The 26,120-nt window shown below is 43.7% G+C and overlaps 2 protein-coding genes across 5 annotated transcripts in view; one reads left to right on the top strand and one right to left on the bottom strand.

The window, feature by feature from the left end:
- TEK (TEK receptor tyrosine kinase) overlaps positions 1–20,626 on the top strand; it is a 92,864-nt gene extending 72,238 nt beyond the window's left edge. The window contains exons 14-24 of one of the 4 annotated variants that reach the window (XM_035723697.1): positions 1,184–1,483; positions 3,305–3,459; positions 5,121–5,331; positions 7,718–7,828; positions 9,879–10,069; positions 10,619–10,732; positions 14,906–14,976; positions 15,979–16,019; positions 16,932–17,028; positions 18,723–18,822; positions 19,623–20,626. In XM_035723697.1, the coding sequence (XP_035579590.1) occupies positions 1,184–1,483; positions 3,305–3,459; positions 5,121–5,331; positions 7,718–7,828; positions 9,879–10,069; positions 10,619–10,732; positions 14,906–14,976; positions 15,979–16,019; positions 16,932–17,028; positions 18,723–18,822; positions 19,623–19,697 (1,466 nt within the window). In that variant the 3' untranslated portion in view covers positions 19,698–20,626. The remainder of the gene's footprint in view (positions 1–1,183; positions 1,484–3,304; positions 3,460–5,120; positions 5,332–7,717; positions 7,829–9,878; positions 10,070–10,618; positions 10,733–14,905; positions 14,977–15,978; positions 16,020–16,931; positions 17,029–18,722; positions 18,823–19,622) is intronic. The other 3 variants (XM_035723699.1, XM_035723698.1, XM_035723700.1) reach the window with 3 other exon arrangements.
- Position 20,627: 1 nt separating this feature from the next.
- LOC113934127 (RNA exonuclease 1 homolog) overlaps positions 20,628–26,120 on the bottom strand; it is a 40,327-nt gene continuing 34,834 nt past the window's right edge. Inside the window, exons 7-8 of the mRNA XM_035723475.1 lie at positions 23,848–23,968; positions 20,628–20,751 (exon numbers count right to left, since the gene is read on the bottom strand). Coding sequence (XP_035579368.1) covers positions 20,666–20,751; positions 23,848–23,968 — 207 coding nt within the window. The 3' untranslated portion in view covers positions 20,628–20,665. The remainder of the gene's footprint in view (positions 20,752–23,847; positions 23,969–26,120) is intronic.

Genomic DNA, 26,120 nt, shown 5'->3' with positions numbered 1-26,120 from the left:
GTGGAAGTCTCACCTGCTATGTCAGCGTTCAGGGATTCTTCATCACTTTTTAAAAATTCTATGAAATTTAAAAATTACAGAATAGTGCAGAGAACAATACAACAAACACCCACATTCCTACTACCCAGAATTAACAACTGTTAATATTTTGTCATATTTGTTTTCAGCCCTTTTGTTGATTTGTGGAAGTAAAAACACAATACAGATCACAAGCCCCTTGGACCGTCATCCCTACTCTCATTCTATGGCTGGCTCCCCAGAGACAACCCCATTATGAGTTTGCTGTGTATCCTTCCATTCAAGGTTGAATTGGCTCAGTGTGTTAGATTCATCCACAAGTGCACATATGCATACATACCATTCTTGCTTTTTGGAATAAACACTATGATTCCTATCTTACCCATGTTCATTGTTTAGTTCTGACATACACTTTTTTAACTTCTGCATAATATTCTGTTATGACTATATCATCTTATTTATCCATTCCCTTTGAGGTGGACATTTTTTTTTTAACTATCCCAAACAAAATGACATTTGATTTTTTTTTTTAACTATCCCAAACAAAAATGCAATGACCATCCTTATGCAATGTCTCCAGGTGCGTAGGTGTGAGAGCTTTCCTAGGGAATATGTCCAGAAGTAGAACTGATAGGCAATGTTTCTCGTTCAATGTGTACGATGTTCAGGAGTATATGAGAGTACCATTTTCCCTATATCAATCTCTGTACATATATCCTTTCCCTATATCTATATCACTTGATGTTGGACACCTTTTTATTTTTCATAATCTCAAAGGTAAAAAATTGTACCCCATTGTTATTTCAATTTTCATTTTCTTGATAACTAGCGATATTGAGTATCTTTTCTTGAACAGTGGGATTTCTGCTTTTTGATGAATTTGTTGGTACACTTTGCCCAATTTCTACTGGTTGTAACAATTTGATGTCTTAATTTAATGCAAGGGTGAGAAAATATGTGATAATATATGTGTTGTCATTTTCCTGTCTTGTGCCATTTTGTCAAGTATGCATGGAGTCCACTTCCAATTGATTGGAATCACAACCCAAGAAAACACCTATTTGCCATTCTTGGTTTATGAGCTGACAGTAAGTATCCCTTAAAAGCATAATAATCTAAGAGATGGTAGTGTAACTTAAGTGAATTTTTTTTTTTTAATTTCTAGTTCTCCCTCCTCAACCAGAAAATATCAAGATTTCTAACATCACAGACTCCTCAGCCATGATCTCTTGGACAATCTTGGATGGCTATTCTATTTCTTCTATTATCATCCGTTACAAGGTTCAGGGCAAGAACGAAGACCAGCACATTGATGTGAAGATAAAGAATACCACCATTACCCAGTATCAGCTCAAGGGCCTAGAGCCTGAAACAGCTTACCAGGTGGACATTTTTGCAGAGAACAACATAGGGTCAAGCAACCCAACCATTTCTCATGAACTGATGACCCTTTCTAAATCTCAAGGTTGGTAGAGTGGACAGGTATTTACTTAGGATTATTTCTGGAGAGTATCAGAAAAGCCCCACTATCTTAATTAAGATATTTACCTCATGTGTATGTCATGTGACATAATTCCTTTGTCTACATAGGCTTCACCATCTCAAATAGGTTCTTAAAACGAAAATGCCCCTGAGAGGGATACCATGTTGATCCATTTTCTTTTGTTAAGTCTTAGACTAAATTAGCCCATTTAGTCTGCACTCCCCATTAAGCAATGGAAGCTCTGAGGAATGTGAATTCGATTCCATGGAAAAAGAATGTAGAACCTGCTTAGTGAAGGCAGGCCTATGAGGGTGCTTCAGTGGGAGGCTCCAAGAACCAACTCCATTCTTTCTCAAATGAACTCCTCTTTTAGCTTGGATGACACCATGCAATTCTAAATTGTTGTTTTTGTTTTTCCCGTTTTTTTTGTTTTTTGTTTATTTGTTTGTTTTTTACTTTTTGGATCCAAGTTATGATGTCTCCATGTCTACCACTAACCCCCACTCCAGTGAGAGTAAGCTTTTTGAGATAGATGTAGGTCCCTCAGAGTGCCAAGCACACGATGCCCAGTGTTTGTGACTGATAATACCAGTCAAATGTAGTTAAGTGAACAAGGGACCAGGATGGGTGGGACTGCAGCTCCTGGAGCACCTTCCCTTTGAAGTCTGTCTGCAGTGGCACCTGCCAGCCCTCTGCAATGTGTGACATTAGATGGAAAGTTTTGCAGATTTATAATCTGGGCTAGAGTTTATTTTTACAGAAAATCTTATAGTAGTAAAAACTTCTTGGCTTTCAAGGGCTACCTAGGGCTTAAGAAATAAAATGAAACATGCTATATTTTCAGGGCTGATTCTTTGGAATATTTTTGAAATGTCCAAGGAATGATGAGTCTGCCAATTATAGAGAGTTGGAGTTTTCAGTTGACACCCTTAATAAATACATTATTTTTACAATTATTTGTGTTTTGGTAAAATGTATACAGGCCCTAAATCCAAGCTATACATAAAATACAAATAGCAAAATTAAAAACAAGGCATAACAAAACAACAAAATCCTCACCATTCTGTTCCAGATGTGTCTTTATGTACCCATGCTTAGAGACAGAAGGAAGAAAAGAGAGATAATCACAAAACAATTCTTGTAAGAAGATGGGGTCATGCTCTAAGTACTGTTTTTCATAAAAATATATTGCACTTAGTTTTGAGTTTAAATTAGGGAAAGAAATGGATTAGACCATAATCTTTAATAGTTCATTTTGACTTGAGCCCTAAATTTAATGGTTTTCCTCTTCTGTCTTTCCCTCCTTCCCCTCCTCCTTTACTTCATTCTGTCAATGGTATTCTCAGGTTTTCTCCATCAGCTTTTTAAACAAGAAAAAAAAAATCTTATAGACTCTAAGCTCAGCATCTTAGAACTTGAGAACTTTCCTAGGTGGGGAAATTGTGCAGGGCGGTTTAGCCACTTTCCCAAAGTCCTATATCTAGTTAGTCATTCTCCCTGCTACTTGATAATGTGTTGCTGCTTTGGCCTCTACTTGGAAGTAAAAGTGGGACAAATGGTAACAACTAATAATTAGCACTTTTCCTTTTTTTTTTTTTTTTTAGGTCTTATAACAACCCTGTGAGTCAGACTCCTCTCCACTGAGTTTCAGAACATATAAATGAGGAGCTCAAGGTCCCGTAGCAATTAGGTGGCAGAGCCAGGGCTGCCATTACATATCCATTGTACCTCAATGTCACCCATAGATGGTCTTGGCTTATCTCTCCTAAACTAACCCTGCTGCTTCTCCTGTGTTCTGCGCAGCACCAGCGGACCTTGGAGGTGGGAAGATGCTGCTTATAGCCATCCTTGGCTCGGCGGGAATGACCTGCCTGACGGTGCTGTTGGCCTTCCTGATCATGTTGCAATTGAAGAGGGCAAATGTCCAAAGGAGAATGGCCCAAGCTTTCCAAAACGTGGTAGTGCCTCATCTTTCTACTAGCTAATAAGTACAAGTCTGCATGTATGCAGAATCTTCGCTTTAAAGATGTGGACCAGGAAGGGTGCCTGGGTGGCTCAGTTGGTTGAGCATCGACTCTTGATTTCAGCTCAGGTCCTAATCTCAGGGTCGTGAGTTCAAGCCCCACTTTGGGCTCCACTCTGGATGTGGAGCCTACTTAAAAAAAAAAAAGATGTGGACCAGGAAATTTACTTGTAAGACAAATATTTCCTTTAGGCAGGTCTCATCTTCTCTTTGACTTCCATTATGAAAGGGGAGATAAACCGCATGACTATGTAATTTGTTGTCCAAACTGGAATGATTTTGAGAGTGGAAAGGTTGCTCTTAATAATTATTTAGGAAGCCAGGGCTAAAACAGAACTATTGCCCTGCCAAAATGAGATGTATGGTCATCCTAGTGATGAGTCACCAGGGAGACCAATCTTGCAACATGAAGAATTGAATGCTTTCAGTAAGGAAGGACATGAGCATAACCAGACCTCAGTTTGTGATGGGTAATGATGTATTGTGCTAGACAAGTTTTCCCCACATTTCCTATTTCTAGTTCCTATTTTATACTTCTAATTTCTCCCACAGTCTTATTATCCCTCATATATATTATATATGTAATATATATGAATTTCAGATACATGTGTGTCTCTCCATTCCTTTGTACCCATCAGTCTGCAGTCAGAGTTCATAATACCTGGCACTGCCTTATTCTTTCATCTAGAAATTTTGACTAGTAACCAAGGTTTACAAAATCATACCTGACCAATATACACCCTGTTTGAGTTCTTTGGTGTGCTATAGACTGAACGTTTATCTAGTTTGTGGTTCCAAGCTCTGTAAGATAAATTTGTACCCAATTTATCAATTCCATGTATAAAACATTGAGTACAATTACACATTCCAGAGGAGGTGCAGCTTCATGTCCACAAATCCCTGAGATTCCCCTCCTTGGAGGACAAGGGGAGCTTTGTTATCTGACTCTATATCAGAGCTGACTCAACTCAGGCTGTCATTGGAGAGGAAAGACCAGCAAGGGGGCTGGGTGTACTGGAGCTTTGTCATGATATGTCAGCACCCTCTCAAACTCAGGAGAAAAGGTGATGCTATGTTGGGTTTGACTATAAGCCTCTGTCATCCTGGGGCCAGAGTCTGCTGCAGAGTGGGCTTGAAAGGTTCTAAGGTTTAGGATAAGTCAGAGTAAGAGTCAAGAATAGGCCAAGACAATGCAAGGAGAGCTCTTAGTGAGGCACTGCCTGTTACTGCCCCAGACAGGATCTCTGAGTTCTTTTCCAAATCAGAACTGAATACCTGCTCATTCCACAGCTCAGTAGAAACTCAAGTGTGACTAACTTGGGGATGTGCCATCCTGTGGCATACCTGCTGTTGTTCTCCTATGCCTTGCACTCTGCAGACATTGCTAATCAATTGCAGCATGCCTTCCACCTGAGGCCTGGAATTAGTTCATGCAGCCCTATAGACAGCCTGTTAGATGAAACCTATTTCCATCTGCATTCTAGAATTAGACAGACAATTTGTTTTACCTGGTATGGGATACAAGCCAGGAGTATTTATGCACATTAGAATTATGAAAAATCCTGACACAAAACCATGAAAAAATTATTTCTCCAGAGGGAAGAACCAGCTGTGCAGTTCAACTCAGGAACTCTGGCCCTGAACAGGAAGGCCAAAAACAACCCGGATCCTACAATTTATCCAGTGCTTGACTGGAATGACATCAAATTTCAAGATGTGATCGGGGAGGGTAATTTTGGCCAGGTTCTTAAGGCACGCATCAAGAAGGATGGGTTACGGATGGATGCTGCCATCAAGAGGATGAAAGGTCAGTGCTTGACCAGATCAAGTCAGCATTTCACTAGGGTGGGGAGAAAACTTGACTTCCTGTCGAATCTTTCCGCTATGGTCTTACATTATTTAAACAAAAAATTGGCATGATGTCAAATACAGCTGTTCTCTGCAATGGCAGGTGATAGTTCCTTTGAGGTCAGCCAGTGATAGGGTCGGGACGTACATATGAAGGCATGAGCTGTTTAAATGCCAATGTCTTGACTCACTGGGATGTGAGAATATAGATTCTCTGTCATACACTTCTAACTTTAGGGTAGCGCTGTTGTTTCTCTTGATGCAGTTGGTTCTCAATATTGAGTGTGTATCAGAATCACCTGGAAGCCTTGTTAAAAACAGACTGTTGGGGTCCACCCTGGTTTCTGATTCAGCAAGTCTGGGGCAGGGCCAGAGGATTTGCATTTCTAATTAGTTCACAGGTGATGCTGACGCTGAGGGTTTGGGGACCACACTTTGCAAACCACTGTCTTCATGGATTATCTGCATCAAATCTCCTGGAGACATTGTTAGAAATGCATCTGCTTGGCCTCTCCCTTTGTCGGGTCCAGTGTACGTGAATTTCTGGGGGGACACGTGAGAATCTGTGTTCTTAACAAGTGTGCTCTGTGATTCTTCTGTATGCTCAAGTTTGAAAACTACCGATCTAAGGTCAGAAGATCTAAATCTTTTCCAGTTGTGTTCATCTCAGGACTGCTTGGTGCCTACCCACTTACCAAGTTGGCTAATAAACATCATCTGAGAAAGCAGAGTGACTAGCTCACTGGCGGTCCTGGCTGTGTTCTCTTTTGTGTGAAGGAGAAGTTTATGTGTGGCTTGACTATGAAGCTGCAGTGTTGCTTGTATAGCATGAGGGCTTGAAAAGCCATGTGTTAGAGCAGGAAATTTCATTAACTCCTGTTGTTGGTTAGCTTCACAATGCAGGCTCTGTAAGGTTGCTGATAGGTTTTCCTTTTTGACGGCAATATTGAGCCTAAAGTTGGAATTAACCCTAAATCTAATTAAATCATTGCTGCTTATTGCAGCGTTAACAGAAAAGAAATAAAATAAAACAAATAAAATAGTGTCTGTGTTTAGAGATAGTAGTATGCTTCAAACACACACACACACACACACGAACACACACAATTTTGCTTAATATCCATAAGTCTCTTTTCTGTTTTGCTACATTAGTCATGAGGAATTTGGGGGAACAGTAAGGATAGTATGAGGGAACAGGGTATAGAATCTTGTAAAACCAGGACTTTTAAAATCTGACCTGAGCCTGATTGTCTCATGCCCATGTGAAGAGGTGAAATAGCTTAAATGGGGCATCAGGGCAGAAACTGTCTATAGGGAGAGTGATGCATTCAAAGGAGGACCATTACTGAAGTAGGAGGACAACCTCCTTAAAAAGAACTTCATTTTAAAAATGCTCCCAAGGCATTGACCCTCGGGCTTCCTGTGGTATGAATAGGGTATCTGACCTGGGATTGCCTACTAGCGAGTTTTATGGGTGCCCTTAACCCTTATGAAACATTTCTATAATTTCCAAGCACATTCAGGCATGCCCAGGGCCACCAGCGCCCAACTGTCCCCCTCTCCCACCTTTCCTACACAATGTTATTTTTCAAAAAACAGTAAGAGTGCTCTGTCAGTGATCAAGGCTGATCAGTTTGTGCATCAACCAGAGAGAGCCTTCCCTTCAGCCTGGTTGGTACCTGATGGGTCTTCCTCTGCTCCAAGTGCTAATGGAGAGACAGGATGAAAAGAACAGAAACAAACACAATTCAGTTTCCTGACCACCAAGCACTTCCATAAAAATGCTGTTGGATTTGAGTTTCTATTTTAGCAGGACTGGTTTGTGGAAAAGCAAGTTAAAATTATTGTAAGAAAGCAAGTTGTGTGCATTTCTTGTGTTGTTGCACTGAAACTTTGGTTCTCTTGCTCAGCATATTTATTGCTGGACAGCGGCTTCAGCTAGAATAGGTAGAGTCTCTATCAAGTCATTTCACGGGGTATTTGAGAGCTTAAACAAGGAAAAGTTTAAAGCAGTGGTTCTCAACCAGGGATGGTTTTGCCCCTTGGGCGGACATTCAGCAGCATCTGGATCCATTTTGGTTGGGCTGCTGGTACCTAGCAGGAGAAGCCAGAGATGCTGCCGTACATTCTGCTGTGCACAGGACAGCTCCCAACAACAAAGAAGCGTCAGCCCAAAGTGTCATCAGTTCAAGTCCTCTTCCTAGAGTAATCTCTGACTTCTATACAGTTTTCCAGAACTGACTGTGACTCAGTGCCCTGAAGGTCCTCCAAAGGGAGCAGGAGAGCACAGTTGTTTCTAAAGAGGCCTAACAGAGAGGGATCACAACTCTTGACTTTCTTCCCAGAATACGCCTCCAAAGATGACCACAGGGACTTCGCTGGGGAACTGGAGGTTCTCTGTAAACTTGGCCACCACCCAAACATCATCAATCTCTTGGGAGCGTGTGAACATCGTGGTAAGATGCTCTTTTCCTATCATTCCTGCCAGATTTTTTTTTTTTTTGGAAACAGGGACATTCCATATTAAAATCAGTAAAGATAATAATCTTAAGAATGTTACCTATTTTTTTTTTTAAGTTGCAGTTTCAATCCGAATGTCTAGTCCCATTTATAAATTGTGCTGAGGTTTGGCATCTTTTTCAAGGTAGGTCTCGAGGTTGGATCTTTTGTCCTCTGATGTGGTTCATCATTACTGCTCAAAGGTACCCATGGTTGCTGCACACTCCCATCCTTGCTGATCCAGAGGTTTCCTCAGCTACTATTGCTTAGGTAGATTGGGGGAGCCTTCAGCATCAGGAAGAGAGAACTGCATTGGCTCTTCTTAATTGCTTATCTTTTTCCCTCCAAAGTCAAGACACTGATAGTCTGAATGTTAAATCCATGAATGCCAACAATCAACTGAGATGTGGAAGCATTGGTGATGATTAGGATAAAATAAGAACAATAATAAGCTTATATCAGATTGAGCTTTATTTTTTTTCTAAAACCATTACTGGTACAATTACGGTGGAGCTTTACAACTATCCTATGTTGCACATACTCTTAAAGTTCAAGTTATATTATTAATTCAGATATTATTGAGTACTTCTATGAGTTCACTTCTCCAGGCTACCTGGGTTTATTGTTCTGCAGCAATGCTTACACTTAATTTCTCATGGAAAAGTTCACTCCCACAAAAAAAGCTCCACACAGCAATTATTTACAAACTTGACAACCTCTTGTTGACTTTGTAGCACAAACAGCAACAATAGAAAAGAGACTACTTCCTTTTCCTCAGTTTATCAAACTAAAAATACTGGGGCTTCAAACAATATATCATTCTGTGATCCAATAAGGGTGTAATTCTGAAAGCCAGATTATGTCCCTTAGGTTAAATAATGAAGTAATGACATTTATTTTTGAGCTATTTCCTGAAAAGAGTAATCAGCATGGGACAGCAGTAAATGAAAGTTAACAACAACAATAAAAAAGTAACCACCACCAACAGAAAAATATGTCTTTTAAATTTTTACTATCACCACCTTAGCATGTAATTGGTTCGCTCTTAAAATTTATAGTTCAGTAAGGAAGTGAGAAAACACTGAGATGTATCTTGCCTTACAGTGCAACACGGTACAGTGCTAGATTTTTTTTTTTGCCAGAATTTCAATGTCTCAGAATGCCATTGAAGTTCAAAATCATTTGACATTTTAAATTCAAAAAATGATATACCAAAAAAATTTAACTTTAAAAGACCGTAAAAGCACTCTACTTTTCATTGACTCTAGAAATCAATGTTTTTATGAAAGTAATTTTATTTAAAAAAAACAATTTGGAATAAAACCAAGACAATGGACCATAATGTTTTTGAGGAACCCATTGTTTCATTTGTCTTTCTAAAAGTTTGTGCTTTCTGTTTTCTCTAAGGAAAATGCAATCTCTGACATTAGACTCTGCTGACCGGCAAGCTAATCAGCAATACGGTGACTTAGTAGAGTTTTCAGGGAGGAGTAGAAGCAGGAGAGAGAAAGTTACCTGGTGTGGGTCCTTCTGCCATGGATACTCAGTCTTTTTTTTTTTTTTTTTAAATAACCTCAGGAAAAGCTGGAGACAGACTGGAAGAACATGCCTAGCTCATATTAGTTCTCAGTCAATATTGAATAAAAATAAAAGGTGATGGAGACCAGCTGTCCTAGATCATCTGGAGGCAAACACGTTGATTTCATTCTACTCTTATTACTGAGTAGCTGAAAGCATTCAGGAAGGCTCCATGTTAGTCCACAGGTGCTGGGAGGGAGGGCAGTGGGAAAGAGGAGACCCTGGGTTCAAGCATGGGGCCCTTTAAGCATGGCAGGAGCATGGAACTTCTCTTCCTCCTGTCGCCAGCCTTCCCAAGGTTGGTACTGCTAGACATGTTGCTTTTAGACACCGAGCTTTATGAGCAGTTCCCAGGACCATGGTACATCTCAGAAATTTCACAGCTGTTGAGGGCTACTGACAAGGTGGTGTCTCTCCCTTTCCCCACAGGCTACCTGTACTTGGCCATCGAATACGCCCCCCATGGAAACCTCCTGGACTTCCTGCGCAAGAGCCGAGTGCTGGAGACCGATCCGGCCTTCGCCATCGCCAACAGCACCGCCTCCACGCTGTCCTCCCAGCAGCTCCTCCATTTCGCAGCCGACGTGGCCCGGGGTATGGACTACTTGAGCCAAAAACAGGTTTGTTGTGAGGACCTTGCTGTGGCCATTTTTCCTTTGAAATTCTTTCCAGAATCAGAGTTGAGTTAAATCTACACATTTTTCAAGTCCTCCTACCCTGTAATTCCTCTTAGTATCTCCCTAATTTTCATCTCTTTGTTACCGTTCTATTCATATAGAAGTTAAGGCCGAACACCAACAATCCCTGTATTTAGTGAATCTCAGCATATGTATTTGGTGAGGTGCCTCAACCCATCTTAGCTGCATCTGGGTCCCAATGATGCGTAATAGCTGATGACTTACATGGCAACAGGAAGATTTAGTGACCCGGGCTTCTTATTTTTTTCTTTTCTTTCTATTTTTTTTTTTTTTTTCCTGAAATGCTTCTCCCAAGACATGGCGGGTCATTTGGCAGAATCCACTGAAAATTCTGGAGAGGAACTTTAAGGGACTTAGATTCATTCCTTTCTTCTCTATTTCCCAAAGTTCTTGCCCCAGTGGCTTTGTGACAGAAGAATGAAGTGAACAAGCAAAAGTGATGAAAATACATGATGTTTTTTAAAATTTCAGTTTATCCACAGGGATCTGGCTGCCAGGAACATTTTAGTTGGTGAAAACTATGTAGCCAAAATAGCAGATTTTGGATTGTCCCGAGGTCAAGAAGTATATGTGAAAAAGACGATGGTAAGTTCAGAGCGCAGACACTGAGAACATCCTCCCCAGGGCCCCTCCCTCTCCCGATGGCCCTTCTCTTGGAATACCACTGTTCTTTGGTGACTTAGGGACCTGACTCTTTACCCCAGGAGATAGTACCCGGGCCCAGCAAACATCCTTTCAGAGTTTTGATTCCTAAAATGACTGAGGGCTCCACATTTACCAGTGAAAAGCCACCATCACATGTGGCCAAGGGATGCTACATGCAAGCCTCATGTTGCAGGTGCTCTGGTCTGCATCCAGTTCGGACCCCTAAGTGTCTGACCCAGAAACCTCTGAGGAGCTCCTTCAATCCCCCTTCATGCACAGCAAGCATAGGAGGGGCAAAAAAAGACATTTAACATCCTTTCCAAATATAAAGGAAATAAATTAATGAGGTTCCTAAATCACAAGGAGGCCCTGGAGAGAAATTTGTAACTTCTGAAGCCCACGGAAGAGTTCTTTCTTCACCAAAAGTTTTCCACTGTCTCTCCAAGCCCACATCAAAGCCACCTTCACCTGATGATACCTCCTCTCCCAAACAGTGATATTTAATCTTCAAGTACAAGATCCCAGGAGAACGTCACTACAGTTGGAGGGAAGCTGGACTCATTCTGCTTTTGTTGCCCAGCAGAAATCATAAAGCCCCAGAAATGCCCCTTCCAGGGATTTGAGAGCCCTGCTGACAACATGGCGCCACCCTCTGCTTTCCCTGCGTGGGTGGGCAACTGCAGAGCCTTGGGGCTGACAATTCCTGTGGTAGTCTTATGTGTTTGGTGGCTCTACCCCAGTGGCATGGCTCCCCTTTCCTGGGTCTGACGGACGTTGCTCAGGCTCAGGTTTCCTGGGACTACTGCAGTTTTCACATGGTCCCTTTATGTTTGTGGGTAACAAAGTGCCTCAGCCAGGCTCAGGCTTCTGTGTTTATCCTCTTATTCAGGGTTTGTTTTTCTTTTTTTCCAATATACTTATTTTAGTTACTGACAAGATAACACAAATAATATTCAAGAATGTTTTGAAAACCAAATGACCCCATAGTTCACCCCCTTGACACATTCTATTTTTCCTTTACTTATTGCCTTCCACAAACATACATATTTTTATATATTTCCTATGCCAGTGAACATAACCATTTTGGATCTTTCCAGTCCCTTTTTGGATAAGGGGTTGAAGTGGGGCCCCTTTGGCCCTTAGAGACCATCACACACATCCAGTGGGGCCCCAGATACTTATCCATGTCAATGCTTTCAGATGCTGTAGGCGTCTCTTCAAGGGCCAGCTTCCATGCAGTAGTTTTTTTCATTTGTTTTTATCAGCTTTTCTGAATTTGCCTGACCCAAAGCAGGCAATGTTTCTCTGCAGAGGGGCTGGGCTTGTCTTAAAGAAGCAGGACCCACCACTCACCTATTTACTCCCACTCTCCCTGTTTATCCTGGGCCATCTGAGGCTTGCGCTCTCCTTCACAGAGACCCTTTCCTTCTCTCTGGCATTTAGGGGCTGGGGTGCTCTGGGTGACAGGGTGGAGGCACTGACACAGTTTAGCCCCACAACCTACACATTTTATTTGGATGCTGTCCTCAGATCCCCAAGAAAAATGCTAGTTTGCTTGGCATTTCATAAGGGGCAGGGATTTCGGCAGTCTTGGAGAGTTTGGGGAAAATGCTTAGAGGGGCAGAGCACTTAGACGGGTCAGAACTTAATTCCTTCTGCTAGCAGCTGGGTGAAGTGTTCTGTGGCAGCACAGAGGGTCTGGGAGGAAAGGCAAAGGGCCAGCCAAGGTGGAGGAAAGGTGAGGGAATGGAGAGAAGCAAGCTCCCTGCAAGAAGGGTGCAGTGAGGCCAGGTACCACCAGAGGGCAGAGCGGCTACCTTCTCTGGCCTCCTGTTTAAACCAGCCATTTTTTACTCTCTTTGCACTTCAGAATCATCTGGGACGCTTTCAAAAAGTACCAATGCTGAGTCCTACAGCTGAGATACTATGATTCAGTCATTTTGGGGTGGGGCTCCTACATCAGTTTCTGTTTGTTTTTTAAGCCCCCCAGGTGATGCTAATATTGGAAGTGTTGCAAACTAACATACTGATTTGGGGCTTTATTATCATGACAGATCCAGCCCCTCATCATTGATTTATGACTAGAGTGTTTCATGCTTGTGCTAGGTTTTGGGGTAACATAAATTGAGACAGTTTCCACTTTTAAAGAGCTCGGACACACAATGTACAATTGTTAACAGTTGGTGAGTGCTGAGGGCCAGGAGAGCACAGAGGAGGAATGCACACTGAACTGAGCCTGTGGGCAGTCCTGAGGGCTCCCTGGAGGAGGCCAACTCCTGGGTTTTACAAATGTTACATAGATATTGGAGATACAGGAATGAATTGGATGACCTGGAGGGTACAGTATATATAAAGACCTACAGGCAAACATTTGGGGGTCAAGTAATTCAGTGTGTCTGGAGTGTAATGCAGAGAAGAGGGAGGGTTAAAATTCAAGGTGGGAGGATGCAGGGGTTATAGGTCTTCTTGAAGATTCTTGAATTCCAGCTAAAAAATTCTGGATTCAGTTAAGGACTTGAGATCTTGGAACAATAAGGAACATTGAAGAACTTTAAGAAAAGGAACCACGTGGCTGGACTTGCCATTTCGAGTGATCAGTCTGGCTATGGTGAGGAGGACTGATCCTGAGGGAGTGAAGCTCTGGAGCAGGCAGGTCAGTTAAGAGGTGACCCTCAAGCAAGAGGCGATGGTGGCCTGAACTTCGGTGAGAGAGCAAGGGCGACAGGTGGAAGTGGACAGACCAAAAAGACGTCGAATGAGAAAAATAAAAAAAGCGAACATGGAACTTCGTAGTTGGGAGGTGTGAGGTCAGAAGCTAGCGGGGACATAAAAGCGAGGACAAGGCAGAAAGTGTCGATGACTCTGCATTCCTGTGGAGGAGAGGCAGCAGCCAGGGTAACAGGTGGGCGGTTGGGAGGGGTGGGCATGGAGTGGAGGGAGGCAAATGTTGAGGACACACTGAAGAAGCAGGTTTGAGAAGAGAGAGTTTTATGACTGAACCGTAAAGTGCCAATCAGACTTAAAATCAGAAAGAGCTTCAGAATATCACTACTTCACAAAGACCTAGGAGCCAAGGGCATGTTCAGGAGCAGTTCTGGGGTCCAGGGCAGGGCTGGTCTCAGGATGGGTGGCCTGGGAGAATGCCTGCTCCTGTTTCAGGGGGGCTGAGAAGATCCCCCCCATAGTCCTGATGTTGCCCCACCTCTTGGTTAAGGTGGGCTGAAACACCACTGTCGGAGCTTGGACAAATCCCTGGGAGGGAGGCAGCCATCTCTCAGGAGGGCCCATGTGATTCCTGGGGTGGGTCGTTAGGGAGGGAGCCCCAAATCACCGTGAAACTAAGACTAAAACATAGAAGTCAAACTTCCCAGTGTCCAGTCCACATTCCTTTTTCCCAGGTTGGACTTAAAGAAATGGGGACAACCCGGACGGAGTCAGGGCCAGGCCCCCAAAGGATGAGTGAGTGTCTCTCATGCCATCTCCAAACCCATTGTGAACTGCATCAACGGGAAGTGATTTCCCCCTCCACTGATGTGTACGCACACGGTTCCCTTTGGGCTGAGCTCTCCTCCCCCCCCCCCCCCGAGTCACCTGATGACACCTACACATCTTACAGGACCCAGCTCCGAGGTCCCCTTGTCTGAAAGCCTTCCCCATCTCCTCCAACCGCAGGTGGTCACCTGACATGGCCTGAGCCTCTCCCACATTACAGTTTAATTCTTGGTTTTTCTGCCTCCCTCCCCTTTCAAACCTCTGAGGGCCTCTGAGAACCACAAAGTGAATAAATGAAATGCCTACCAAGAAGAAGGCCCACAGCCATCCACATGCACACACACCCACACTTACTACACTTGTTATTTTTCTTTATATAAAACTGCTGTAGGGCCTCCTTGAAGCAAGCAGGGCTTATCCTTTGCATGTCTTTGATTCTGAAAACACTCTTGTGCGTGGCACGTACACGAACAGCAGTTCCTGAGTCCGCCATACCTTGTGTCTGGGGAACTGCAAGTGGAGCTCCCCGTGGGCTCGGGTGAAGCAGAGCTCCAGGCAAGCTGCGCGCCCCGGGCAGCGTCCCTGTCTTGCCTAAGTGGCCTCTCACTTTGCTCTCTCCAGGGAAGGCTCCCGGTGCGCTGGATGGCAATCGAGTCACTAAATTACAGTGTGTATACAACCAACAGTGACGTGTGAGTAAGCCTTTTATTTTGAGGGATTCCCCCTAAGCATTTGACAGAGGTCTTAAAGAGAAGCATGACTACGATGTCCCTCTGTGGAATAAAGCTAGTCAGTAAGCCCAGGAAATAAATTCATAGTCTACAAAAGGAAGCCTCAGAGCAGACTGTTTCCAAGGCCATTGGTAGCAGGCTGTGGGTTTCCTTCCACCGGTCAAGAAGAAGTGGTGGATTCTCTGTAGAGAGGCAAGGGGCATATGGGGCTTCCTATGGCTCCGTGACCCAGACCGACCTCAGCATACAGGACCCAGAGCGTGGAGGGAGCCCGGACTAGCTGCTGGGGGTCCGAGGTGGCACCGACAGAAGGCAGGCCAGAGCAAGAGTGCGTCTCAGCTGGCAGCCTGCAGGGACAAAGCGTCAGGCTGCCAGTGGAAGGGAGGGTTGCGAGTGAGACCTAGGCTATGTGGCTCACACCTTTACTGACGGGGGAAAACGGAGGCCTTGAGGGTTGAGGTGACTTGTCCAGGGAGTTTAGCTTCTGCCTGGGGAAGGGCAGGGGGCTGGCGAGTACTCAGATCCTCACTGCATGCAACGTGCCTTTTGTATGTTCTCTCACATCCTCTCTGCATAGCTTAGAGGCAGCAGTTGGTGTTCCCACTTTCAGAACACACTAAGAGGCCTCAAGAGGTTCAGTAACTTGTCCCAGGTCACACGAGTACCAAGGTGGCAGAGCTGGGTTTTAACCCTAATCTCTCAGCTTAGAGTTGCACCTGCTGTCCCCAGCGCCGTCCCATGTTCTCCGCCTAAAGCGAGCGGGGGCTCTAACGCTGTTTCCCTGGTAGAATCCTTCATTGGCCCAAGAGAAGGTAAACACATGCCACGCCAGGGCCCTGTCCTAGGGAGCACCCACATTTGACATTTCCTTTTCTGGCAAAGCGTCCGTCACCCTGACTTTTGAGGCAGAAAATTGGTCAACTTGTTTGCTGATTACTGGTTTCCCTGTCGTGTCCCCTGCAGATGGTCCTACGGAGTGCTACTGTGGGAGATCGTTAGCTTAGGTGAGTATCCATGTTTATCTAGCAGGTGAGACTTCAGGCGACGGGAGTGGGCCCCTCCTGTGCTCCCTCACTGTGTCATTCCACAGCCATTTTTATGTTTTGATGTGGCACCACCAGATGGGACTGGGAAATAGAACTTGATAGGTTTCTGTGTCCGAGTGTGTGTGTTCCCATGTTTCTTTTTTGAGAGCCCTGTATCTAATGTCATGCTTCATAGTAACAACCTGGTAGCTGGGAGATTCATTAGAGGTTGTCTCTGAGCAGGGATGTCATAGAACTATTGCAAGTTTGCCTCTACAACTTGAAGATGGTATGTTACACAGCCATGAAAAGTCATTTCTGAAGGCCATTTAATAGCATGTGGAAACATGCATGTCAAAATCCAGAAATTTCCTTATGCTAGAATCCCAGTTTTATAAATACTACCCATGAAAAACCTGGAAGGAGTACACAGAAGTGTAATACAAACTATTGCTTGCTTTCTTAACTGTTTTGTATTTTCCAAGTTTTCTATAGTAAGCATGTTTTATAATTAAAATTGGGCAGTAACTATTATAGATCAAATAGGAAGTGGATAACCTAACTGCAGACTCCCAAGTAGGAAAAGGTACATCTCACTGGTACACTAGATGAGCTGCGCAGGCTGACTTTGGGGAAGAGAAATAGCACAGTGAGTAAGGAGCCCCGTGCTGGATCTTTCCACCGAGGGGATGGCCACCCTGCAGTGTGGTCGGAGGCCTACGTGCAGCGGGGCTGTGCGGTGGGTTTGCTCAGACAGGAAGATCACACTGGGTGGGCACCCTCCCTTGACCCTCCCTTTCTCCCAGTCTCTCGGCTTGAGAGGCTTGGGGCAGGAGACACTGAGTTCCACACTAGCAGGGGCTTAGGGCAACGTGGTTGTCTGTCTTCCAGGTGGCACCCCCTACTGCGGGATGACATGTGCAGAACTGTACGAGAAGCTGCCCCAGGGCTACAGACTGGAGAAGCCCCTCAACTGTGACGACGAGGTGTAAGTCAGGCCACACCCTAGGGCTGTTTCATCTTGACCTTCCCCTCATGTTCCTGGGACAGACAGACTCTAGTGAAGGAGTTATCTCATTCACACACACATCGCCCTCCCAAATAGCCAAAATAAAGGAAGGTTGTGGGGGGGCTCCTTAAACTAAGACCATTTTGCAGTGGGCAGGGAGTTAAGAGCTTTATCTGCATAGAAATCCAGCAGGAATTGAAGGTGATGAGATCCGGAAGGTGGACATGAGGAAAGGCAACAAATGGAGAAAACATCTGAAATTCATGAATAAATGTATGAAACCTTGAGGCTCACTTTGGGGATAGAGATTTCAGAGCTGTGACATGAGGAAGATGGATCTTTTTTAAATCACAGAATCTTGATTCTTCAAGGATAATTAATTTTCCAGCACTAAGAATTAATCCCCAGGGAAGGATGATCAGCTTTCGTGAAACCACTCTTCCCAGAACTACCTACAGTCGCTGCTGCCTGACGGGCATGATATGAAAGAGCAAGGCTCTAGGTTCAGCCAAAGATTTATTGTCCACACGGAGTCACTTCTAAGAAAGCATGGTATTAATTAGGTCACGGGTACAAGAGGCAGGAACCTAGACCCTGCTACATTGGTAGCCTTTGGGGCACATAAGTTTCCCAATGTGAAATTTTGAGCCCTACCCCAGGACCCTGCTTCTATAGGTCTAGGGTGGATCCCAGGAATATGCATTTTATTTTTTTAAAGATTTTATTTGAGAGAGAATGAGATAGAGCATGAGAGGGGGGTGGGTCAGAGGGAGAAGCAGACTCTCTGCTGAGCAGGGACCCCCCCCCCCCGATGCGGGACTTGATCCCGGGACTCTAGGATCATGACCTGAGCCGAAGGCAGTTGCCTAACCAACTGAGCCACCCAGGTGCCCTAAAAAGGTTTTATTTATTTGACAGAGAGAGAGAGTATAAGCACCAGGAGTGGCAGGCTGAGGGAGAAGCAGGCTCCCTGTGAGCTTCCTGTGGAGCTCCATCCCAGGACCCTGAGATCATGACCTGAGCCGAAGGCAGTTGCTTAACCAACTGAGCCACCCAGGTGCCCCAGGAATATGCATTTTAATGCAAGTGGTTCTGACCACATTTGGGGGAGTACTGCCTTAGACCAGTGCTTCCCCCACTATGTTCCTGGGATATGCAAGATGCAAATAGATGATACAAGGTGGAAGGAGCTCTGTGGTCACTTAGAGGGGACAAGTTCCAGGTTAAGTCAGGTCACACAGGTTTTTTGTTTGTACTCTGCTAATCCTTAAGAAGGAGATACAATAGGTGGATCTTGCAAATTTATTAGAGCATGGAACCCTTTTTAAAAAAAAACAAATTACTAACATTTTGAGAGATGGAGTATTCCCAGGGAGATGCTGCCCTAGACACATGAGTCAGCTCTTTCCAGATCATCAGAAGAGCTGAGACCAAGATCCCGCAGGAACGGTACTGGGGGTACGGACTAGTTTTACTGACAGAAGAAAGGGGGATGTGTGTGTGGGGGGGGAGGCCAGAGAGAAACTCGGTGCTCTACTTTTGTGCTGTTAAGCGCAGATGCCCATGTGTGAAATGGCTACATTCCCTTCTCTCGTTTCTGTACCCCACACCGGGCCATGCCCAGGACTGAAGCCGAGTAACAGAGTTCACGGCTTAACTCTTTGTTTTCAAAGGTATGACCTCATGAGACAGTGCTGGCGGGAGAAGCCTTATGAGAGGCCCTCATTTGCCCAGATCCTGGTGTCCTTAAACAGGATGTTAGAAGAACGCAAGGTGAGCATGGAGTTCGGAGCAGGCTCTTGAGTCACGATTCGTCATGCACCCTGTATGGTTAAAAAAAAAAAAACTGATACAATTCAACAAGCTGTTCTGGGCATAGCCCGAGGCAAGAGAGGGACATAAAAGACATGGCCCCCAACTTTGAGGATGTTACAATGTCCGAGTTAATAAGATTTCTATAAAAGAGTCACACATGGTACAACAGAGAGAATTAGCCTCTGAGCTAGAAGGACCCTCCTCAGTAATCAAGCCTGACTCTCAAATTTTACAGAAGAAATCTACACAAAGAGGTGAGAGTGACGTGTCCAAGGACACACAGCCGATAGATGGTATAGCCTGGTCTGCAGGTTCCTAGGGGGAGGGTCAGGAATTCCTTAAAAAGGTCTAGCAGGTAGTTGGCCTTACAGATTTGAGGTTGAAAAGACAAATTTAGGTTAGGGAAATAGATGGAAAGTCACCACTGGAGGGGTAATTAAACCAGAGACGTGGGTGAGATCACACAGAGGGAAATGGGGACTGAGAAGTGATCGTGACCAGTCTGGGACATTTCCGGAGAGGGAAGAAAGAATGGCCTAGAGACTGAGTAAGAGGATGAAGTCTTAGGTGTAGAAGGCAAGGGATGCATTTCAGGAAGAAAGCTCTCAAATGCAAGATGGGGACTGAGGACAGAAAAACGTCCCCCAGGTACCTAGTATTTGAATTGAAATAAGTTAAGCAAATTAGGGTCTCTTCCTGCCCCTGGCAGTGGCAGGACGGAGGGAGCCCGTGTCTCTGAACTGCTCTTGCTCTCGTAGACCTATGTGAATACTACACTTTATGAGAAGTTTGCCTACGCTGGGATCGACTGCTCTGCTGAAGAAGCAGCCTAGAAGAACCCACATCCATCTGTACGTAATGTTGCCCCTTCCCTGGCATGTCAGACCCTTGATGCCAAGAAAGCCAGCAAGACTCTGCCAAGAGAGGTGACGCAGAATATAAAAATGTATATATATTGCTGTATGTCTGGGACGTGACCACAGAAACCCCTGTGTGTGAATCTATAGGACACTTTGACTCTACTAGGACTGTATATACTGTTTTGAGTAAGAATGTGCTGAACTCAGAATGCCTGTTTATGGTTTCATATGCAATAATATATTTTTCTAAAAATATGGATTTTACAGGAAGGTGTGTGAGTACAATTACTATGATGCCTAACTCATTATCACCCTGGATATTTTTGATATTTACCTTCACAGTGAATGCTATAAAATGTTTTGCTGTATAGAACAAAGATGTTGTTAATAAACCTCACACCCACCCTGACAGTACCGGTGAGGAAAGTGGGGGAACTACGTTAGATTATCGGGACATAGGTGAACATCTGAAAGGGATTCTTCTATCCATCCCTAAACTTTCTCCCCCACCTGTAGAAGCCATTTCAATTTCACTTGGTCATTGGATACCTCCGTCATGTGTTTCCAGAGCCCATGAGTCAATCCATCTAGAAGGGGACTTAACTCTCTTTCCATAGAAGTCTAAGGATCTTTAGAAAAGTACAAGCTTGATAAATTAATGGGATTTAGTTTTAGTTTCTCTGGTGACACTGATTTGTGTATTTTAAGAAATCGAGTAGGAACCCTGGGATTCTATTTGGGAGACATGTGACATTTGTACCAATAGGACATCCCTTCACATACTACACATTGTAAAGTTTCCATGCTGATCAGTTGTGAGTTTACAGTTTATAACATAGGCACATGTTGCCCTGAGATCGTACAGTAAGTGAATAAATGTCTTGCCTACCTGTTTTTCGTCTGGGAATGTTTCTCCTAGGTCTTTCCAGATGTCTTTCAAGTTACCGTCCTCCAGCTCCGTCGGTAAGATGCCCGTAGCGCAGTGGGTGTGGTACTCTACCAGACATGCTCGTTCCAGCTCGCAGGACTGGAAACATAGAGAAGTGTTCTGTCTAGTCCACTTTCTGTGCCTCCAGTAGTGTTCCAGTGTCAACTGAGGGCTTAGAACTGGAATCTCTCTTAAATGGGACAGTGTGAAATCAGTCAACATACAGCATAAAGTTCCCTATTCCTGCCCCTTAATCCACCTCACATATTCAGAAGTGATAGCAGGGCCCTTTGTTCACAGCAGCATATTCAGGTAGACACAGCACAAGCAAGACTGCTAGCATACCCTGAATCAACAGCTGGAAACCCAATGAAGAGCCCTTGAACACAGGCCCAGATACCTGTAATAGCTCCCTTGGCTTTTTACCCACATGCTGTAGACATACTCCTGACCGTGCTTAGTTTCAAAGTACATGGAACTGAACAAAGATGACCTGAAAATGCCAAGAATACCTTCAAATTTTGCATATGACTTTGGAACAGACGTTGGGTTTTTTCCCTATAACAGTCTGACCTTCTTAATTATATATTACTTAAATCCATAATGATCTAAATTTGAATTATTTTACTTCACCTCAAGTACATGACAAGAGACCTGGCTGAGAAGTACGTGCGACAGCAAGAAAAAGATGTTCAGGGATCATTAAGTTACTTGTAAGTGACAATATGAAGGCAGACAAACTGATGTACGTTTGAGGGCATATCCGCACAAGCAACTGTCAGAAGGTGACTGGTGTACTTCCGGCCCAGAGGCCCTCCTATTGATTACACTGACTCACCTGTTCTACTGGCAGTAAAACCTTTGTAATTTTGTAGCATGTCAGCAACAATATTGAAGAGTCATACTTAAGGGTAATCAAACAGAATAAAGTCATGTAGTTTCCACATTTTGAGAAAGCAAGAAAGATGGCGCTAACTCCTCAAAAGAATGAGACAATTCAGGTATTGGGAATGCAGGTTAGGGTGTTTAGAAGATCCAGAGGCTACTGCCTTAAAAAAAATGAGTTGTTATGAATTAAAATCCAGTCACAGTACACCAGTTAGAATAAAAACACATTACACAATAGCCAAATGACCAAAATCTTTATGTTAACAGAGTGCACTAAAAAGTTTACATTTACTTTGTGAGGAAAATCTATTTATATAGGAGACCTAAAAAAAATTCTGTTAGGTCAAGATGGTTTTCGGCAGTTGGAGAGAAAAAGAAATGTACGTAACTGGAGACATGATCCTGATGGAGGACACGGGCCCACTGCTTCAACTGTAAACCGCGATCCATTGTCACAAGCGATCCATGAGGAAGAGTCGAAAATTCAAACCAACTTAATCCTCCCAACTAACCACCCCCTACCCCACTCACAACTTCTGAAATAAACTGTGGAAACTTAACCTTGAACATGTAATAAATAAACCTCAGCAGCACTTTTCTTTCTCCTCTTTGAAGAAAAAGGTCAAGAAACTTCCTACCATCATAGACCCAACTCTACTATCAGCAGGAGAGACGTCACCGAAACAACACTGCAGGGATTTTAGATCTGCTCAGGCAAAGTGATTACTTCTTCCCTTTCAGGTCTTCTTTTACCTTCCAGAGAACCAGTTCCATGCAGGCGGCAGCACTTTCACTTGAACTGTGACCTCCAAACGGTACAGAATATAAAACAACGTGTTAGACCTACAATGACTTCATCCGTGATACTACCCACGGCGGTTCACAAAACGAAGCCTTGAGTTCATGTGTCTAAAAAATTAACACTGGGCACTTACCAAAATATGATTCTGATTGCTTTGTAGAGATTATACATAAGTCTAGATTAGCAAACATCTCCCTTTTCCTATGTAGCCTGTCCTCACATTGTCACCTTCTCCATATACCTCTTTTGCACAGAACAACAAAGCAGCAGGTATAAGATCTGGCAAAAAGCCAAAAATAGAGAGTGCTAGAAAAAGTACAGGTCTCTACACCAAGAATGGCCTTAGATACAAGTGCATGAAATTTACCCAAAATATAAAGCCTACAGTTCTGGTGAGAATAATAAATGATGTCTGAGATTAAATGAGAAAAATCACATGATCAGCATGTCTAAAATGGTATGGTATTTTTCATTTGTGTTATTCTGGAAAAAATGGGGTATTAGATGTTTGTATAAGCTGTTTTTTGTGAAGTGAAATATTTTCCTAAGGTTCAAGATGGTTTTCAACAGAACACATTACATTTTATAATAGAATTTTGTAGGAATTTTTTTGAGATGTATTTTTAGCAAAACAGATGGAAGACCCACCGAGACAGCAGCAGTGTCTAACAGACAAAGAGTGAAAGAATAAAGACCATACGGTACAGTTGGTATTTTGATCAGAGGGCCTTCCCATATCTTAGGTATCTTTAGAAACACAGCACTGTAACATAAATTTTAACATACACAGAATTGATTTTCTTAGACTTCTATGTTGTGCAAAAGAGGAGCCCACACGGGCACACATGAACGTAGAGAGTAACTCACCTCCATTCCAAGGCGGACACTGCTCAACTGTGCATAGGGCAATGCCACTAATGGGGTGGCTGGTAGCTATTCTTGCTGTACCTGATTAACTTGTTTAATTTGGGTGTGTTTCATCAGAAAAAACAGATGTTCTGAGAGCAAGATACACACAACCAGTATAAATCAAGTGCACATATGATGAATCTATGGAATTTGAACTATTCTTTTTCTAACACAACACACACAATTTACTCTGGGTGAGATGACCCAAACCCAGTGAATTCTGGAATCTCATTTGATGCAAAGCTCGTATGAAAAGGGGTACCCAGCTAAATTTAGACTGGAATTAGTTCTCCACACCCACAGAAGTTTTATACATGAACTCAAAGGCCAGGCAATTTGCCGAACAAACATCTGGCCACCATTCTCTATAATGGTTATTCTGATGCCTGTGGAAGATCCAGGATGACACCAGGCAGAGGGCATTTCAGTGCTTTTTACATAACGAGATGCTTTAGGGTTCTCCACCCTAGGAGAGAATCCATACAGAAAAACCTACCTTAAGCCCTTCAGGGAGCAGATCTTCTACCATGAATCCCATGGTTTACTCAAGTCAGACTTAGGATCCTGATATTAATCAGGAGCAAACAGGCTCTTACCATTGTCCTGAATGATCCTCTGCAGGTGGTCAGCCACTAGACTCTTGAGGGATCTTTTGTGAGGCAAGCCTAGCCAATGAGGAAACAGAACTGTCGTGTCCACAACTGAAGTATGAATTAGCTGTCAAATGAAAGAGAAAATCCTCTCAGAAGCTCTCCCCAAAGAATAACAAAACCGATCACAGCAACAATCATTGTAGAGGGAGAACTATACTCCATGGGCAAGGAATGTGACGCAGCTAAGACGTTATCAGTCACAAAGCCCTCCACATGGATTAATCATTACAACTTGCAGACTAACCTAATGAGGTAGATATTTTATTGTCCCTTTTATGATACTGGCCCTTTTTGCAGCCAAGGGAACTGCAGCTCTGAGAGATGAAGAACGGAGTTAGGAGAGTACCTGGAAATCAAATCTAAGCAGTCTGACTTGTGAATCCACTTTCCTCCTGTGAGCACCACCAGGGGGCAGCATGTGCAGACAGGTTCCAACCAAGACTGGGGTAGATGCAGAGCCACACTCCCACCTTGGGACTCCGCTGAGCGGGGTACACCTCAACTTAGCACATGTCCTACCACATATGAGTGGTTTACTTGTGTGTGTCTGGGGAGGGGGCATGGACAAGGACCCTGTCGCATCTATGTCCAAATTTCCTGTGCTTATACATGAAAGATGATGCATAAACTTCCACTGAAGTTTCATACAGCAGAAATTAAGAGAGATAAAAAGAAGAGCAGTCAGATAACTGAGAGCCTAGAAAGTTAGGTACCAGTTTGCATTCTTGAGGAGGGGAGCTGTATTTTGAAAGGAGGATGGAAGAAGATTAGCTTCAAGAGTAATTTAAAGACTCATTGAAAAATGAGGAGTTGGAAAGTTAACATTTAGCCCCAGTATGCCATGTTTAGAAGCACTTTAAATTCTCCTTTAATGTGTCAACTACCAACCAGACACCAGCTCCTGGCTGCAGGGTACTGAGTAAATCAAAGAAGACACTGGTAGAAATAGAGAAAAATAGGAAAATCCAGGAGTTGTCTGGACAGAAGAAACAGACTGATTACAATGATGAATCGTGATGGTTTAGGATTTTCTGGTCTAGGAGACAAGTGGAATAGAATGGTTCCTGAAAAAAGGAGAGACAGAGTCATGGTGAGAAGTTCAGTTTGAGACATGAGGTCTCTGAGGCGACAGAAGGACATCCCTGGAAGAACTTTCTCAAAGAAAACTTAGGTCTGTCCCCACCTCTCTTTTCGCAAAGTTTGGTAGGTCTGGGTAGAAGCATATGCCAGGCTTATCTGTCACAGGCAAACACAACACTGCTATTGGAAACAAATCTATACTTTGAATAGCAGGTGCTTTACAGAAAACAAGGCTGACATTCACCTATGAAATTTAAATGGCTTTATTTGTATTCTTGTACTAAAGAAGAACTGGCCCTTCTCTGCATGAAGGTAAGTCCTCGGGGTGGCTAAAGCAAAGAAACAGTTCCAGAGCTGTGCTGTCCAAGTGGTAAGCCACCAGCCGCATGTGGCTGTTTAAATTTAATATAAAAAAATGAAAGAGAAGGGGCGCCTGGGTGGCTTAGATGGTTAAGTGTCTGCTTTCGGCTCAGGTCATGATCCCAGGGTCATGGAATCAAGCCCCACATCGGGCTCCTGGCTTAGCGAGGAGCCTGCTTCTCCCTCTGCCTCTCTCTCTGCTCATGCTTTCTCTCTCTGTATCTCTGTGTCTCGAATGAATAAATAAAATCTTTAAAAAAAATGAATCATTTTCTCAGTCACATTAGACATATTGTAAATGTTCAATAACAAATGTGGGGCGCCTGGGTGGCTCAGATGGTTAAGCGTCTGCCTTCAGCTCAGGTCATGATCCCAGGACCCTGGGATCGAGTCCCGCATTGGTCTCCCTGCTCCTTGGGAGCCTGCTTCTCCCTCTGCCTCTCTCTCTCTCTTTGTCTCTCATGAATAAATAAATAAAAAATCTTTAAAAAAAAATAACAAATGTGGCTAGTGTCTACCATGGTGTATAGTGAAAATATAGAAAGTTCTATCGGATACTCGTGTTCTAGAATGGAGGTGGTCAACAAACTCTTAAAAATGCCAAGCTGTAAATATTTTGGGCTTGCAGACCACACAGTCTCTGCCGTAACTATTTAACAATGCTGTTGTAGCATGGAAGCAGCCACAGAAAATACAGAAGTGAATGGGGGCAGTGGGTCTAACAAAAATATTTGCAAAAATACGTGGCCAGCACCGGCCACAGTGTTCTGACTCCT

The sequence above is a fragment of the Zalophus californianus genome, chromosome 13 (assembly GCF_009762305.2).
Source record: "Zalophus californianus isolate mZalCal1 chromosome 13, mZalCal1.pri.v2, whole genome shotgun sequence".
Taxonomy (NCBI): domain Eukaryota; kingdom Metazoa; phylum Chordata; class Mammalia; order Carnivora; family Otariidae; genus Zalophus; species Zalophus californianus.
This window is presented reverse-complemented; position numbering and strand designations above follow the sequence as displayed.